The sequence below is a fragment of the Lissotriton helveticus genome, chromosome 4_1 (assembly GCF_964261635.1).
Source record: "Lissotriton helveticus chromosome 4_1, aLisHel1.1, whole genome shotgun sequence".
NCBI classification, from domain to species: domain Eukaryota; kingdom Metazoa; phylum Chordata; class Amphibia; order Caudata; family Salamandridae; genus Lissotriton; species Lissotriton helveticus.
In genome coordinates, this window is record NC_136063.1 from 347,303,486 (window position 1) to 347,321,936 (window position 18,451).

Here is an 18,451-nt window from a genome sequence, read left to right on the forward strand (position 1 = left end):
CGCTGAGCATGCCCTAAGACCTTACAGGATGTGGAGTTGGCTGCCCATGAGGGGTTGGCTGGAGGGCCTGGTCGCATGCCAGTCCCTGAGGCAAACCCCATGCTGCACATGGCCAAAGGCCTTGCATGGCATCTGGTTGGCATTATGTAGGGTAATAAAATATTACCTTGTGTTACAAATTGTTAGAGTTAGATGAAAATATTGATTAAAATATAACTTTTTAAACAAACAAAACCACTGAAATTCACCAGTTATATTCCCCTCAAGTAACTATAACTTGTGCCCTAAAGTAACTATTATTTGTACCCTCGCCATGCTCTGCTTATGACCTCAAATATTACATCCCTCATGACATTTTCTATGAGATCATTGATAACATCACTGCAACATCTGAAATTACATCATTGATGGCTACACTGTGAATGGTAGGGGTGCAAGTTATATTTAATTAAGGGCATGAGTTATTGTTACATTTAACTTTCCATGCCATTGGTATAATTTACCTGCTCTGTAAACTATAGCCTTCTTGTAAAGTTAAATATGTCTACTGGGGAAGAGTCAATTGTCCTTCTTTTGAGGTCATAGCACATACAATAGGGCCTAGACAGCAGTGCACAAGTATGCAAAGTTCAACATTAAGCAATACCAGTCAGTAACAAATGTGGATGGCCTTGCAAAAAGAGGAACTTTCTCACATCCTCATTTTAACTTTGCCCAACCCTTTGTGACATCAGCATGAAACTTTAAATTTTTGCATTGGCCTTAGCTTGCTAACAGTCTGCCAAATGTCATGCATATTTGTTAAATAGCACTAAAGTTATTAGCCTATGAAAATCTTAAACCCCTTTTTAAAGATTTGCATGAAGCTTGCCATACCAACAAAATAATTACCATACTAAGGGGCTGATTTGGATGTCGGTCAGAAAGCCTCCGACCACAGGTCAGAGTTTTCCCGACAGACATCCAAGGTTTTAAATCTGACAGCCTTATTACAATGAAGGCTGTCAGATTTGAAACCGGCCGATCAATCCGGCTGGCTTCTGATGGGTTCAAGGAGCCTGAAGGCCAGTCAGAGGCCACACTTAATCCCCTACAGACGACGGCTCCGCTGTTGGGAGTATGATGTTAGTTACCAACAGCCGTTTCATGTTGGGCTTTCCAACATGAAAAGCCTGTCAGAAAGTGACTTTGGGAGCCCCTAGAAGGTCCTCCATGCCTCTGCAGCCTCCAGTTGGGAGCTTTGGGAGCACCATAAGGTGCCTGCCACGCAGTGCAGATATTTACACTAATTCCCATTTCTCTATGGGAGCTTTTGCTGCAGCCTGTTTACACCCGCAGCACAAGCTCCCATAGAGAAATGTAAGTCTGTGACAGCACTCTGTGCGGTCGAATCCATATAATGCTGTCAGGACAACCGACCAGAGGTCGCTTGTACCCAATTCTGCAATGGTGTCGGGCAGATTTGAGTTCGCCCGACATCGTAATCAGCACCTAAATGTCTGTCATGTGTATTTATCAGATAATGCCAGAGCTATTGGGAAAGGAATATTTTTTTTATCCTTCCTCTTAGCTGCCCCCCCCCACCCGTGACCAAATGATGGTACCAAGTGATCTGACTGGCTGCCGCACATCAATCCTTGAACACAAAAAGGAGGTAGACCCTTAGTGGGGATGAAGGAGGGCTGGGTCCTATATACTTGTAATCCACAAAAGTTTGCCCCCTCTCCAATTATTTTACATTGGGGACCAAATACACTCTTATTTTAATTCGGTCCAGTATATTTATTTATACTTTTTAATTATATTCTTTTGTACAAACACAATTTCGAATGGCAGAAAAAGAATACACCATACAAACAATTACTGGCAAAACTCATTAAATAAACAATTAGCACCAAAACATATCAACGAACAATGAATAAACACAATACATCCAATATTCAATATACATTGCAGTACAAGTTTTTGCAATATACGAGATCAAATCAATGGTCCAACTTCATGACATTAGCAGAAGTTACTACATTTAAATCAGGAATAGAGAAATATATCACACTTCTCCTGAAACACTAGAGTGTTTCAGGAGAAGTGTACTGGACCGAATTAAAATAAGAGTGTATTTGGTCCCCAATGTAAAATAATTGGAGAGGGGGCACATCAATCCTTGGCAGCAGTTTAGGCCCTTCTTGACCCTATGTTATAGTTGTGGGATCCTCAAAGGGGCCCCTATAGCTTAACTGACACCTAAACTGGTGACCAGTGTCTGTAACACAGCCTCCAGCTGCTATTGTAGGTGTTGGGAGTTTTGTAATCTGCTACCTCAAACACACTCAAGCATCCTTCAGAATTGTGAATCCTCATTTGGATTTGCAAATGTAAACAACATAAAAAGTGGAATACCTGGCTATAGGCCCGAGCACCATTGACCAACTCACAGCCGGGTTAGCCATATACCACTCCACTGAAAGCTGTGTGCAGCGGTGTCAGGCCATCTGCTGTGGATTGGGTGCAAGTCCTGGCCCCAGGGCTTGAGCAGTGAAAACAGATCACCTATGGTGGGTAGGTGCAGGGGATGGCCACATGCACCTAACCAACCCAGTCCACAGCGGTACACAGTCAAAATATCGAGTGGAAAATTTCGAAGGTACAGAATATCGATGTCAAGAATAGCGTAGGACAGAATATCGACTCTGAGGTAAGTAATATCGAATTCATTTATATCGATGTAAGTAATATCGAAGTTAGTACTATCGATAGCATATATATCGATGTAACTAATTTCGATGTTATTAATATCGATATTTGTATTATTTTTTAGATTTTTATTATGTATGTGTTATATGTTTTTGTAAAGTATTTAAATTAATTTATATTATATGTGTCTTATTTTTATATATTAATAAATGTATTTTTAAGTAAATTATATGTTTTAGTACCGGAGCGTGTTGTGGGTTTATAGGGGAATAGGGTGGGAAATAATTTAATTGTAATAATTAATTGGTAAATAATTATTTTAATTGATAAATTAATTATTTAATTGGTAATTAATGTTACTTTTTATTAAATGTTATGTTTTAGTACCAGAGCGGGTTGTGGGTTTATAGGGGAATAGGGTGGGAAGTAATTTAATTGTAATTATTAATTGGCAATTAATTATTTTATTTGATAAATTAATTATTTAATTGGTAATTAATGTTAATTTTTATTAAATGTTATGTTTTAGTACCAGAGCGGGTTGTGGGTTTATAGGGGACTAGTGTGGGAAGTAATTTAATAGTAAATAATAAATTTTTATTTAATTATTAATTGGCAATTAATTATTTTAATTGATAAATTATTTATTTAATTGGTAATTAATGTTAATTATTATTAAATGTTATGTTTTAGTACCAGAGTGGGTTGTGGGTTTATAGGGGAATAGGGTGGGAAGTAATTTAATTGTAAATAATTACAATTTTTATGTGTAATATATTTTGTAAATATTTATTAATTGGCATTCCCTACTGTTGAACCCTTTGGAGTTGGAATAGTAATTTTTCTCCCTACGCTATCCAACGCTTTCCCTACTGTTGCACCCTCTGGAGTTAGAATAGTAATTTTTACCAATACGCTATCCAACGCTTTCCCTACTGTTCCACTCTCTGGAGTGAGAATAGTAATTCTTCCCCCTACGCTATCCAATGTTTTCCCTACTGTTGCACCCTCTGGAGTTGGAATAGTAAATTTCCCACCTACGCTATCCAGCGCTTTCAATACTGTTGCACCCTTTGGAGTTGGAATATTATTTTTTACCCATACGCTATCCAATGCTTTCCCTACTTTTCCACTCACTGGAGTTGGAATAGTAATTTTTACCCTTACGCTATCCAACGCTTTCCCTAATGTTGCACTCTCTGGAGTGGGAATAGTAATTTTTCCCCCTACGCTATCCAATGTTTTCCCTACTGTTGCACCCTCTGGAGTTGGAATAGTAATTGTTACTCTTACGATATCCAATGTTTTCCCTAATGTTGCACTCATTGGAGTGGGAATAGTCATTTTTACATACCCGCTATCCAACGCTTTCCCTACTGTTCCACTCACTGGAGTTGGAATAGTAATTTTTACCCACCCGCTATCCAACGCTTTCCCTAATGTTGCACTCTCTGGAGTGGGAATAGTAATTTTTCACCCTACGCTATCCAATGTTTTCCCTACTGTTGCACCCTCTGGAGTTGGAATAGTAATTTTCCCACCTATGCTATCCAATGCTTTCAATACTGTTGCACCCTTTGGAGTTGGAATATAATTTTTTACCCATACGCTATCCAATGCTTTCCCTACTTTTCCACTCACTGGAGTTAGAATAGTAATTTTTACCCTTACGCTATCCAACGCTTTCCCTAATGTTGCACTCTCTGGAGTGGGAATAGTAATTTTTCCCCCTACGCTATCCAATGTTTTCCCTACTGTTGCACCCTCTGGAGTTGGAATAGTAATTTTCCCACCTACGCTATCCAACGCTTTCAATACTTTTGCACCATTTGGAGTTGGAATATTATTTTTTACCCATACCCTATCTAATGCTTTCCCTACTGTTCCACTCACTGGAGTTGGAATAGTAATTTTTACCCTTACGCTATCCAACACTTTCCCTAATGTTGCACTCATTGGAGTGGGGATAGTAATTTTTCTCCCTACGCTATCCAACGTTTTCCCTACTGTTGCACCCTCTAGAGTTGGAATAGTAATTAGCCAATCTACGCTATCCAACGCTTTCCATACTGTTGCACCCTTTGGAGTTGGCATAGTAATTTTTACTCTTACGCTATCCAATGTTTTCCCCAATGTTGAACTCATTGGAGTGGGAATAGTAATTTGTACATACCCGCTATCCAACGCTTTCCCTACTGTTCCACTCACTGGAGTTGGAATAGTAATTTTTACCCACCCGCTATTCAACATTTTCCCTACCGTTGCACTCTCTGGAGTGGGAATAGTAATTTTTACTCTTACGCTATCCAATATTTTCCCTACTGTTGCACTCATTGGAGAGGGATTAGTCATTTTTACATACCCGCTATCCAATGCTTTCTCTACTGTTCCACTCACTGGAGTTGGAATAGTAATTTTTACCCACCCGCTATCCAATGCTTTCCCTACTGTTGCACTCTCTGGATTGGGAATAGTAATTTTTACTATTACGCTATCCAACGCTTTCACTAATGTTGTACTCATTGGAGTGGCAATCGTTATTTTTACATACCCGCGATCCAACGCTTTCCCTACTGTTGCACTCACTGGAGTTGGAATAGTAATTTTTACACTTACGCTATCCAACGCTTTTTCTACTGTTGCACCCTCTGGAGTTTGAATAGTAATTTTTACCCTTATGCTATTCAATATTATTTATATTTATTTATGTATTTAAGATGTTACATAATGTTGTATTTAATTAATTTTAAACATATTGAAAGTATATTTAATTGTTGTTATTTATTAAATATAATTATTTATTATTATTTATGTTATTATTTTATGAGTGTTGATGTATTTTTAAATAGTAGTATTTGTTAATATTTTATAATTATTTAAAAATTAATGTCTATATTATAATTATTTCAGTATATATTATATATGTAATTATTAATTTTAATTAAATGTTTAATAGTAAATACGTATTATTTATTCATTTTAAACATTATAACACATTTTAACATAACTTTAAAATATATATAAGTACTATTTACTTAATTTTACCTTTGTTTTAAAAAACGATATTTTTAATTACGATATTTTTAACATCGATATTTTTGTTTCGATATTTTTGTCCTTACCATGTTGTAGATAGGGTGTCGATATACTTGCCTTCGATATTCCAACGTCGATATTTTGTCTGTCGATATTTTCAGCCTCGATATTCTGTCAGAGATTCGTCCACAGCCACAGGCCTTGTACAGTGTGGACTGGCCGTCCACAACTGAAAATGTGTGGAGTTTAGCTGTAGGCCAGGCAGTGCAGGCATCTCCTTCTGCAGGCAGCTGAAGGCCAAAGCATTGGATGTTGACTTCCTACGGCCAGGGCCTGCAGCCAACCCCCTCTGTGCATATCCAAAGATTGTGCACAGCCAGAATTAAAAATGTCTTTAAAAAAAACTTTGCACAAAAATTGAGTTTTGGTTATGGGCCAAACATGGAAAACCACAGAATTGTGTCAGTTTAGGCTACCAACATACAGACACACCATGCCTCGTGTTGCCGGCCATGCTCAATGGCACAAGATGCTAGCAATCAAGATAACCACATGGTGGGCAGCAAAAATGATAGTTTTTGCCTCTAAATCACGTATTTGCATGTATCGAACGGAATGAAACTGTGCCTTTCTAAGCATATATTTCAATTGGATTACAACATTGTGAAATGATAATTAACACTTTAGAATACAAATCTTGGTTGTTCTTAAAAGCCCTGCTTTAATTGAAGAGCATCGTTCTAGAGGAATAACATAATGCAAAAAGGCATCTGTGTTAATGTTTTTTACGAGTAATCCCTATCTTGCTTCTTCTAACAGGAGTGCAGTTCACCTTTCACACTTTTCATTTGGAAGATCTTCATGACTACCTGCTAATCACCGAGAATGGCAGCTTTACCCAGCCGCTGGCACGGCTAACTGGCTCCGAACTCCCTGCTGCAATCAACGCTGGTCTCTATGGAAATTTCAGGGCTCAGTTGCGCTTTATTTCAGATTTTTCCATTGCCTACGAAGGATTTAACATTACTTTTTCAGGTATGAATCAAAAAACATTTTAGCAAAAATTGTTGAGGTTAAGAACCTTATGTTAAGAACTATTATTATCATCTTTATTATTATCATAATTAAATGAGAGCCATGCTTGTAATGTGTTTTGTCTAATTGCACCAGCTAGATGACTGTGTATTGTCACTCTCATAGTTAAGAGAAAGTGTCGCACTGCAGAAAAACAGCTGGTACTACTATATAAAATCCCAATGAACTTTTCCTCTGAGTATTTTCTATTGCTGTTGTTTTTGACAAGGTTTCATGGACGTTCTACGCATATCCTGTATTATCACCACATTTTTACAATATGAATGTATAAATTACCAACCCGAATCGAATCTTTACGTAGCTGCATAACTGGGTACAAAAAGAGGCTACATTGTTAAACAAAACGTAAAAAAAAACGATAGGTCTGATTTAATAGAGAAACGTCACCTGCCCACATACACAAGGTAAGGGCAATAGCATATGCACATTCAGAAATCAAACACAGACAGCCATGCATACGCAAGCATCATACATAAAGGCACACATGTAGAAACCGCAGCATTTAAAACGTTTTAAACCATATATTGGCACCATCTGCCTACTACAGCTTTGGGACATTAAGTAGTACAGATATTAATTGTCATGATCAACTAAGAAAGTGACAAAATAATACTTATTGTAAGCTCAAGTATCATAAAATGCGGCTTCTTGATCGGTTACTAGTATGTCTCTAGTATCTAGTATGTTTACAGATTGTGTTTGTCCACATAATATCGTAGGTCCATTACACAAAAAAAGCACTCCTATTTAAGAAAATAACATTTTAAATGCGCTCTGAAGAGCATAAGGAGTGTGGCAAATATCCCCACACTGCACTGGGAGATTCTATGTCACAGGCTGTAAAGGAAGGGCAATGTCTAGAATATTCCTCCGAAGTCCCAATTTTCACAATAACATAATGTCAAATATATTATGGTTGCCCTTTGCTTCCCCTCAAACTAAATGCACTTACGAGTTTAGATTTTATGCTTTATTGGTATTTTCAAACTATCAAATTATCATCATCGAATATGTCCTGCTATACTGCAATCATATAAATATATGTGTTAAATTATGACTTTTATCTCAACTTCATTTCCTGTGCCTCACGAATTCCCAATTGCTCACCACTCGACGCCCAACTGAGAATTAGTATTTATCCTAATCCCAGATTTAAAAAAAATACTGATTTAGGCATAGCTATTTGAATATTCAATCTGTTTAACCATATACATTCCTAATGTATGCTAATTGTTCAGAACTCTCGATATTGTTTACTTCATGTAGTTTTTCTCTGTTCCCTAATGAAAGACACCAACTGTCTGACAAGCAGCGGGGAGAGGACAGACATGCTCAGTGGGTGTTAGTACATTTTACCCTTATGTCTTGCAATTTAATTTGTCTAGTTGAACATTAATTCTGTAGATTACCCTTTTGTATGAAGCCATTTTGTAAATGTCTTGTAGCCAAAACTCTGAATCCAGTTTGCCTCTAGTCCTCCAAAGTCTAAGAATGCACATTTTTGTTGTTGATGTTGCAAGCCATCTTTTCCATTGGTGGGTGATTTCTGGGGAAGCAATTATGTTGTGTGGTAGAACTGATTGGATGGCAAATTACCTTTAACACGTATTGTCTCCTTTATTATGCCCCATAGGTATTTCACTATTGGCTTAAATTAGGACATTCTCTAAGAAAGTGTACAATATTTCTATTTGGGTGTGCCCATCTCAGGCATAACGTTCTATTGAGTAGGGCTGCATCATTCAGCCTTTTGGGATTCCAGTGTAATTTGTGCAGGATTTAAAAAAAATAACAATTTTAGACTTTCTTCTCTGAGCAGTCTATCATGGTCCCTCATCAAGTCAGACCAATTCTTCTTATCCCAGCGCTAAAGCAGGAGCTTTATGGGCCAAGACATGGTTGTGGCTATCACAAGAACCAGGTTTTCAGTTTCTTTTGGAATCCAAGAACTGAGGTGGAGGCTCTGATGTGCTGGGCAGGTCATTTCAGGTTTACGAGTGAGGAAGGAGAATGCAAGACTGCCCAAACTGACTTTGCATATGAGGAAAGTGTGTGAGGATAGGAGTTCAGTTTAGAGCAGTCTAGTAGCTTTGAGGATTTTTATGCTGTTGTTGAGGGACCCATGTTTTGTAAGGCATTGTGTGCATGTGTAAGGATTTTGAAGAGTGCTTGTTTGTGGATTGGGGTGTCAGTGGAGCTTTTTGAGGTGTGGCGTGATAAACATGCAGAATGAGAGGTTGAAGGTGGGACTGGCTGCAGAGTTTTGTATGGTCTTGTGTATTCTGGTCAGTTAAACATTGATTCCAGCTTAGAGTGCATTACTGTAGCCTAGTGGTGATGAGGGCTTGAGTTTTGAACTGAATGTTGGTGGGGAGGTGTTTGAACATTTTCTTGACCACTTTGAGTGTGTGGAAGCAGGAAACGGAGACTGCATTAATTTGGCTAGTCATGGCGAGTTGGTTTACAATTATTTTTTTGAGGTTCTTTATGTGGGTTGCTGGGTGGATCGTGTGTCTGAGTTCGGGAGGCCACCAGGTGGAGTTCCAGAGTGAGATTTTTTTTTTAGAAGACTACTATTTCCTTCTTGTCTGTGTTGAGCAGCATGTTTTCATGTCTGGCGGCTTCGGTCATGCAGACAGAAAAAATGATTTGGGTGTTTGGCATCTTGCCAGTGTGGGAGAGTTTAAGCTGGGTGTGGTCAGCACAGGGTATGACGTTGCTTCCATGGGTGTAGATGATGCTGGCGAGTGGGGGTCATGTAGGCATTGAACAGAATGGGGCTGAGTGAGGATCCTTTTGAAACTCCACACATGAGGTTGCAGCCTCCCAAGAATAAGCAAATTTAGTGATGTACTGGTTCTTGGATGCCAGCTTTTGCTCAGCTGTTCGATAAGAATTGGTTGGGAGACTGTGTGAAAGGCTGTGGAAGGATCCAATAGGGTAAGGGCCAGGGGTTCACCTCTGTGGATGATAATCTAGATGTTGGCAATGGCAGCAATGAGGGTGGTCCTTCTACTGTGGTTAGGCCTGAATCTAGATTGTGTTGTGTTGAGGATGCGTACAATACTATACGAAAAGTATCAGACTTTAAGAACACAATGCACAAGATGTCACATTTGTTTCTCTGAAGTACAACGCTACTTCAGTTTCCTTAGTACCAGCAACTCAGTGACTAACAATACAATCAGAATATAGCTGAATTAACACCATCACTTAGAGAGGCAAAATTATTCATTTGGGGGGTAGAGAAGAGGTAAATAAACCATATCACCAAAAAGAGCTGTAGGTCTCTATAACCTGCTTTTTATTGTTCTCATTCACTCATCTCATGTCAGAACTCTTGCGATGTCTTAAAACAGGACCGTCTACACAAGCATCTTAGTAGTGTCTTTGAACCTTACCTGTGCTAATTTGTATTTCAATAAAAGAATGTTTAAAGTCAGTTTGGTATGCAAACAGAATTTATAAAAGATGGTTGAATACACAAGATATGACATGTTAACGTTTTTTGTTGGTTTCATCTCCCTACAGAATACAATCTTGAGCCATGTGAAGACACGGGCACTCCTCAGTTTGGTAACAGAATGGGATATAACTTTGGAGTCGGAGACACACTGACTTTCTCCTGTTTACCCGGTTATCGCCTTGAAGGAGCATCTGAAGTCATCTGTCTTGGTGGTGGTCGTCGTGTTTGGAGTGCACCTCTGCCAAGGTGTGTGGGTACGTGGTCAGCAGCTTTCCTTTGCTTGTATGTGTGGTCATTGTCTTGAAAATGTAAAGCATGACTTTATTTTCTTGCCACGTAGTTTATAACTTTATTATTGAAGGATCACAATGTCAAAATATATTTCTTGTAATGTGGAGGGTGATGAAGGAGATATACCAATAGTCCCCTCTGTATTCTACAATTATACAGAATAGTATATAAACTTAACACGAGGCCCATTGGCAGTTATTATGAAGAGAGTATATATATATCTATGTATGTAACCAGGGCCATAAATTATGTGTGATTGACTTTTGCTTATGATTGTGTATTATTCTGTCATGATTGTGTATTATTCTGTTTTTCTCAATCGATTTTTCACCATGCTTTCGTGGTTTTAATTAACCAAATAAAATTATTATGATTATGACTGACTGTATATATATCACATGTCATCTCATTTACATCTTTCCCCTATTTCCAAGAGAATTCTTTTGGGTGTTTGAGGGTACTTTTCTGAGGGAAGGTAATAACCGCTACTTCCATCATTACTCCCTTTCAATTTACCATATTTAAGTGTATCCATGGTTTTACACTTGGATACAGACAATGCTGAGTTGGCCCTGTACAAAGTCAAACCTGTTTAAACATGATCAGCACGTTACACACCTATGTGTGCAGTAAACTAAGCCTGAGATACTTTCCCCCGGATAAGGGCATGTTGTGTACCAATTGAAAGTAATTCTGAAAAGTATGCAGTTTGATCACCACATTATCTACAGTAGACTGGAAACAAACAGTGACTTGCAAGGAAAATATATACTCACATCTCCTTCCATGAGGTATGCAATTAATCTACCTACCCTAAATCTACCTACCCTGTTTTATTGGGAACGAAGCCAACCACTGACATGTTAGACAAAATATCTCTGGAGAGGATACATGACCCCAGTTACCAACATCACTGGTATCAGAGATGCAAATAGACGAGAACATCTGGTGGGCAGCGGGGGGGGAGGAGTGGGGAAGGTAAACAGTTCAGCCAAAAGAGTCAGGGGCTAACACTTTGAGAAATGGGGCGGGGCAATCTTTAGAGCCAATAGAAGAAAATAGAGGGAAGATTGTACATTTTAACCATTGGTCAAAGTAGATACGGTTACAACTAATATGTTTCAGTAGATGTGCCAATGTTTATAGGCTATTGACAGATATTTGCAAAATAAAATGTGTGATTTTTATAAAGCTGTTTCTGGATGATTATACTTTTTTGTCAATTCTCAGAAAATTCCTTCTGTGAAATAACCATGAACACATGAAATAGTTTTTATTTCATCTTCTCAAAGACCCTATTGTTTGATTGTTGACCAAGAGGGCCATTCTCATTCAGCTCATCTGAATGTTGCAACAGAAGCTCATTCAAGCCAGACACATGTACAGGTCTCACAATATTGATCCTATTGGGTTAGCGCACCTGATTTGGGGATGTGTGACCAACAAGTCTCAGGTTTGATTCCTTATATATTAAACCTCTACGCTTTCTGGCAGAAATGGTCAAATCCCACTGCACGGGTGTACTGTTTTGAGATCAAATACACTAGGTGCTTGAACCCCAGGGCTGCCATCTAACTCACTTATTCACATATAAGAAATTCCCCAGAGGGGAAGCACTTATCAAGTTCAGTACAGTTTCTAGTGTATTCAAAATGTTTTAAATTAAAGTTTTCCCAATATCCCTTTTTGACAAGATTATGTATCCAATTGTGTGCCACCCAATAAGGAGACTAAGATGCAGCAGATTTAAAAACTTTTCAGGCATTATTCTTTATCACAGCTCCATTAATCAAGAAAGGAGCAGCCCAACCAACGCGATTCTTCTTCCTTCGAGATTACATCAGAGAAAATATCATGAGAGGTCTCCAACCTCACATGCCTTCAATCAATACAATCACAGTCTGCTAACAAATAAATGTGTCAACATTCCTGATTCTGGTAGCCGAATGCAACAGTGGTACTCGTAAGAGGATTGATCATCAGGACCAACCCCGTCTACTCAGGGGTAAAGCAGCAGAAACCTTTGCTACATCTCAGATGACATTGCTCCATCACCAAAGAACAAGGGAAAACTCATAATTTCAGCCCACTTTGTTCTAAGATTCCCACTGGCCCGGTGTTTAGGGCCTAAGGGCACCCAAAAAATAGTTTGAAATCCTTTATTTGCAAGGTATTTGAGGTCAAATCATTTGAGTTGTTACTTACATAGTGCAACAAACACACTCAGGCAGTTTTGCACTGAATTGACTAACAACATCAGACAAGATATGGAACTAATCAATAAAACATCTTTTATGAGCCAACCCTGAATGGTCCTCTCTTTTGTGCAGGCCAAGATGGAGACAGAGGAAGCCATGAAAGAGACTGAACATCCCATGCTACCCGACACCATTCCTTTCTAAATCAGAGGACTGATGGCAGAAGGAAAGAACTTCAATGAAGGCGTTAAACTTAGCTCTCTATGCAGGGTCATGCCTAAACCTTGTGCCTTCACCTTTCAGCTTTCTGAAACCATTTTTGTTCTCTTTTGCTACTTTACCACTGTTAACCAGTGCTAACGTGCTTGTGCTCTCTCATTAAAACATGGTAAAATTGGTATACACCAAATTCGCACATGAACTTTTGTGTCTAAAGAACTGTAATTGTAAACTCTCTTTAATGGTAAGGGTGGATTTATGTCACACTTCTCAAAATGCCACTTTTAGAAATTAGCCATTTTTTTTTGTCCTGACCATTTGGTGCATGTTGAGCTATATGACTAGGTGTAGCTGCCATTTGGTCTTTTTGTATTGCTCCCAGACAGTAAGACAAAGGGGGAATAGGTGATGGTAGGATGGGCCATCTCTGACTTGATGAGGGGGGAGGAGCTGTCCCCTACCACAATTGCCCATCACAAAAGACACTCATTTTTTGTGTTCCTAAACGAGCTGGTGCCCAGGCAGGAAATTCCAAACATCTTGAGGGTAGAAACCTCCAGAACCTTTTTCTACTTCAAAGTGGGTACTAGGTATAAATAATGGACCCTCAATCCTAACTCTTCAGTGAACATCTGGACCTGTGGAAGACTCAGAAGCACTGCTGTGACAGAAAAATACACTTTTGCCCTGCTGCCTGTGTGAGAAGGACTGGACCTAAATCTTGTTCCCTGGACCACCGGAGTGACTCCAAGGGCTAGTTGGCAGGCCTCCTGATCAGAGCAACAGGGACAGAAAAGGCTCCAACCACTTTAAACACAGCACCTGGACTCACTCTGCTGTGGATCATGCCACTTGGACCTGGACCCTTGGAAGTGGGCCTGATGGTGCTCTGCCAGCACAGCTGTAGTTCTTTGGGCAGAACCAATGTAGCATGGTGCAGCTCCGTTTTGGAACTGCCGTTGTGCATCGCATCCCAGATGCTGGACCTCCCATCGCAGATTCTACAGACCTGTTGCTGAGAGATGCATCCTCGACGCAAGCATTTTGAGTGCTAGCTTCTTGACGACAGCATCTTCTACAATGACACAGGACTTCACATCACAGCCCTGCAGCTTCCCTGGAGCCATTCCTTAGTGATGCATCATCAGCAAGGGAATTCCCAACACTCAGCAACCAGAATTAAAGGTACTTTAGTCACTGGGACTAACTTGGTCCCTATATTCAGCCTGTGCTCTATCGCAGTCAGACTGAACTTATGATCTTTTCCCGGACCGGCACATCCAGATAATCACATTTGGCACTTTGAGCTTTAAGACAGTATGTTCACTTAAATCTTTAAAATGGCATATCTCCAGTTCTACTGATAGGATGTTTGTTATTTTGGCCACAACTTATTTATTAAATCTTACCCTATGGTTCTAAATTGGGTTGGCATTCTTCTTTTGTTGTGTTTTTACTTTATTACTGTTTGTGTGCTGCATAACTACTTTATATATAGCCTCTAAATTCAGCCTGACTGCCTTTTTGCCATGCTAATAGAGGTTTGAATACAGGTTCATTTGTGGTTTGCTTGTGGTACACAGGAATTATGGTTTCTGTTTGAGGATGGTTTCATCCCCCCCTCCAACCAGTAACTGCCAACAGAAAAGATAATTTAGACTTGGAAGCAAACACATAAGCTGCATGGGCCATATTTCAAAGTAAGCTCAATGTGGAAAACATAGCACTGTATAATGGATCCTGTTTACCTGTATGGATATTATCATGCCAGAATCACAGAGGCGGATTTTGAGACTAAGACCATGATTTCAAGTTAGGTAGTATTGGGCCATAATTAGTGCACATGGTAATTATCGCTCCCCTAGTTTGGACAATATTTAATGGGTTGTATCATTAACTTTTCCTGAGTTCCCCACCTGCGAATATAGCCTATCGAGTGGAATTGATGTTTCCCACACTAATTGCTGGAAGTTTTGCATTTATGTCTGAGCATTTCTTCCTTCTGGGGAAATCTGTTAGGAGAAAACTGTAGAACGTGGTAACTGAAGATTAACTCAGAATTTGGACCTTTGAGTAAACATTCATCTATGCCTGGATTGGAATTGAAAACATACCTTGGAATAAGTGCCCAAGTTAAATCTGTATGTTTATAAAATACATGGATAGGTTATGTCAGTAGTAATTTGCCTAGCTCTCTATTGCCATCATTAGGGACATGCACTACTATAGGGTTTGAGTATGGTATATTGTATTGTATTTATACAGTACTTCATACTCCTAGAGCGGTGCAACTCTGCAACTGCAGGCAAGTAGCACCCTACTCTGTGGAGTGCCACAGATGGAACAGTGGGTGTTTATCTAGTTTCCTATATGGGGAGTTTTTTGATGCCGTACGTCAGGCATGAGATATGCTTTAAATGATTTTACTGCTGTGCTTTTCCACGAATTTGAAAAGAAAACGATCGAGAGATAAGTTGCAGTGATTTTACATGCTAGTTTTCCAGACCTGTACATTTTGGTTTGTTGTTCCTTCAGCCAGTAAATCCTGAAGCAGGAGCACTGGACCTGTTATAATTGTGTGGTATAGACTTGAATTCCCCAGAGGAATTCCGCCCCGCACAGTTCTCAATCTGAGACCATGTGCACCTTGCAAGTGGCCTGATTTGATAGAGAAAGGGAGGTACCATGAGCTTTGAGAAGCAATGGATTTTGTTTTAAGCATCCTCTTCCTATACATGAGTCTTGTATGACATCAGTGGGCAGGATTCACACTGAAATTGTATTTTTATTTTTACAATAACAGTTGCCATATTAAAAAAAAAAAAGTAAACCACTATTCCAGAACAAATAATACTGACCTTTAGGTGTATCTGGCTGAAAAGGGATGTGGTCTCCATTTCTCCATAGATAGAAGGCAAACAGCAAAAGAAGAACACGCCTTCTCGGGAGCCACCTAGATTCTTTGTAAATGTGTGTAATTGGATAATAAAAAATCGAAAGACTGCCCTAGGGCCAGTCAACATCTTTAATGGATGCAGCGATCTGCTGCTTAAAGGTGACAATAGTTATTATTTTTGAGAGGTAAATTAAGGGTGTTATCAGTTGCTTCCTTCTAATGGAAACTTAATAAAGGTTTGCACTGTGTATAGTCTGATTGCGTATTACTATAAATATATATATATATATATATTTTATTACACAAGTTTTATCTTAAACCCTAAGGGCCAGGTCTACCGAATATCGATTGACAAAATGTGGTTGCAAATTGCGCACCAATGTTTTGCGAACGTAAATTAATCTTGTAAACCTATATACTAATAGATCTGTTCACAAAATTGCAAATCACTTTTGGTCACAGTCTGAACTACTTAATGCAAATCACTTTTGGTCACAGTCTGAACTACTTAAAGAATGTCCATGAGGTAGGGGGCAAAGTGCGATTCACTATGATTGGAAGCCACTTCTTAAGACCAATTTGTGAATTGCTTTGTAGTGTTTACAACATTTAAAAGACAAATAGGCATTTAGTGGTCACAAAACCTATCATTTTGTGAATCACAGGTTTTATGACTGCAGTTTGGCTTTAGACATAATACCCAAAATGTATTTGCACATTTTGCTGCAGCCCATCTTATACTGTGTGTAAATACAATTTAAAATAATAACTTGCATATGTACAGTGCTTTCAGCTTCAGGCTAGGACTTGTAGCATTATACTTACACGTCACTATTCCCTGGTGAACTTAGCAGAATTTAGTTATGTGGCTGCTTAAATACAGAGACATCTGCAGTGATCATGTTAATCAACAGAATATTCATAACATAAAAGAATGCATTTGGCACTGGTTACTTTAATTTGCATTTCATTTTCATTTAGAGAGTGTGTGCAGTTATATTCATTTACATGAAGGTGAAAGGCCAACTCAATGGTTGTAGAATGCTTTGTTCTTTTTTAGAAACTTTTCTGGCCCAGTTCCTTTTGCACTCGGGATCAGGGAACCCATACTTGTTTTATGCAGTTACACACAGTTACACACAAATATATGCACCAGGTGTATACACTTTACCTATTTTTCCTGTTATCCTCAAGCTATGGAGATAATGTTTTCATAAGTTTTTAAACTCTCTTCTGTAGCCCAAATATACACAGGAGCACACTTTTAAGGTTCCCAGGATGTCATGGAAGACTTTTTATAAACTCCCAAGGTGTCAGGCAGAGGCCAACAGCAAAACAGCAAAATAGAGTTGCTAATGGTCAACTAGGTATTTTCAGGAATAGGCCTCATGCAGCTGGTTGTATCACTGTAGCCGTACATGAGGTCAGTCAACTGACTCTTAGAGTCAACTTATTTGTCCTGGATAGAAGAGGGAGCAGGTCCAACCCTTCAAGGCATCAGGTCACAGGCCGCAGGTCCATCATTTTTCTGATCTTCCACATGTCCAGAAAGTGTTCTGAGGAAGGCTGGGTGAAGGTTCAGCTTTCTAAGGGTCACTAGGCTGTTGGTAGGGGAAAACCAGCGACAATCACTAGTGTACTCCTACATCTAACACTAAAATCCAGTTAGAGGCAGTCACTAGAACCACAGCAACGCAGGAGACAGATGTCTAAAAACCAAAACAGAGTCCCTACATGACCAGATAGGAGGTACACAATAATTGTTATCTGAACCTGTTTGAATCCTTTGAAGAGGGCAAACATTTTATGCCTCACAACAGAGCGGTAAGGCAGGATTCAACACTCTTGTACTAACAGGATGCCTACATACCACATCCTGTAAATAGTCTGCTGAGCTCAAAGGAGTCATCACTGCTCATTATGGTCAAACCGTAAATCAAACTGACCTACTGTGTAGCTCCTGGGAGGATGTTCACACCTCAGTCACTCCTCATGCAGGCAACATACAGACTAACCCGCTGTAGGAGACTAATGCTGATTAGCCCATGAAGGCTCAGGCAGGGAAGAGGTAGTTTTCTAAAAGTTACTTTCCTCCAATGTTTCTAAAGATCAGACTTCATTGGATAGGAGTTTTAATACCTATTAAAAATAATGTTTTATTTGTTTGTCTAGTTGGGCCCATGTTTTCACATCACATAGCATTTTTACAATTTCAATGAGCACTCTGGTTTTCCACATAGCACAGCTAGGCCTTTGACAGTAAAAATAGCTTTTAGGGCCTGGTCACTATAGAAGTATGGCAACATTCAATTTTTACATGTCCCACTTTTAAATATCATGCACCTTTTTTTACCGGCTACACGGCCTATTTGGGGTGACCTACTGTTATTTAAAAGCATGGTCTGTACTTGACAGTAATGAATATTTTGTCCATTCACGCTGTAGGGTTTACACTGTAGCAGTTAAGCTACACATGGTAGGCCTGGAGCCATGTGTTAAGTGCCACTGTAGTGGATGGCAGAATAGGTGCAGCAGTCCACAAGTAAAATTGATATT

At 39.2% G+C, this 18,451-nt stretch overlaps 1 protein-coding gene across 1 annotated transcript in view; it reads left to right on the forward strand.

Annotated features, from left to right (window-relative positions):
- CSMD3 (CUB and Sushi multiple domains 3) overlaps nt 1-18,451 on the forward strand; it is a 3,006,114-nt gene that overhangs the window by 1,866,944 nt on the left and 1,120,719 nt on the right. Inside the window, exons 21-22 of the mRNA XM_078686868.1 lie at nt 6,550-6,765; nt 10,357-10,545. Coding sequence (XP_078542994.1) covers nt 6,550-6,765; nt 10,357-10,545 — 405 coding nt within the window. The remainder of the gene's footprint in view (nt 1-6,549; nt 6,766-10,356; nt 10,546-18,451) is intronic.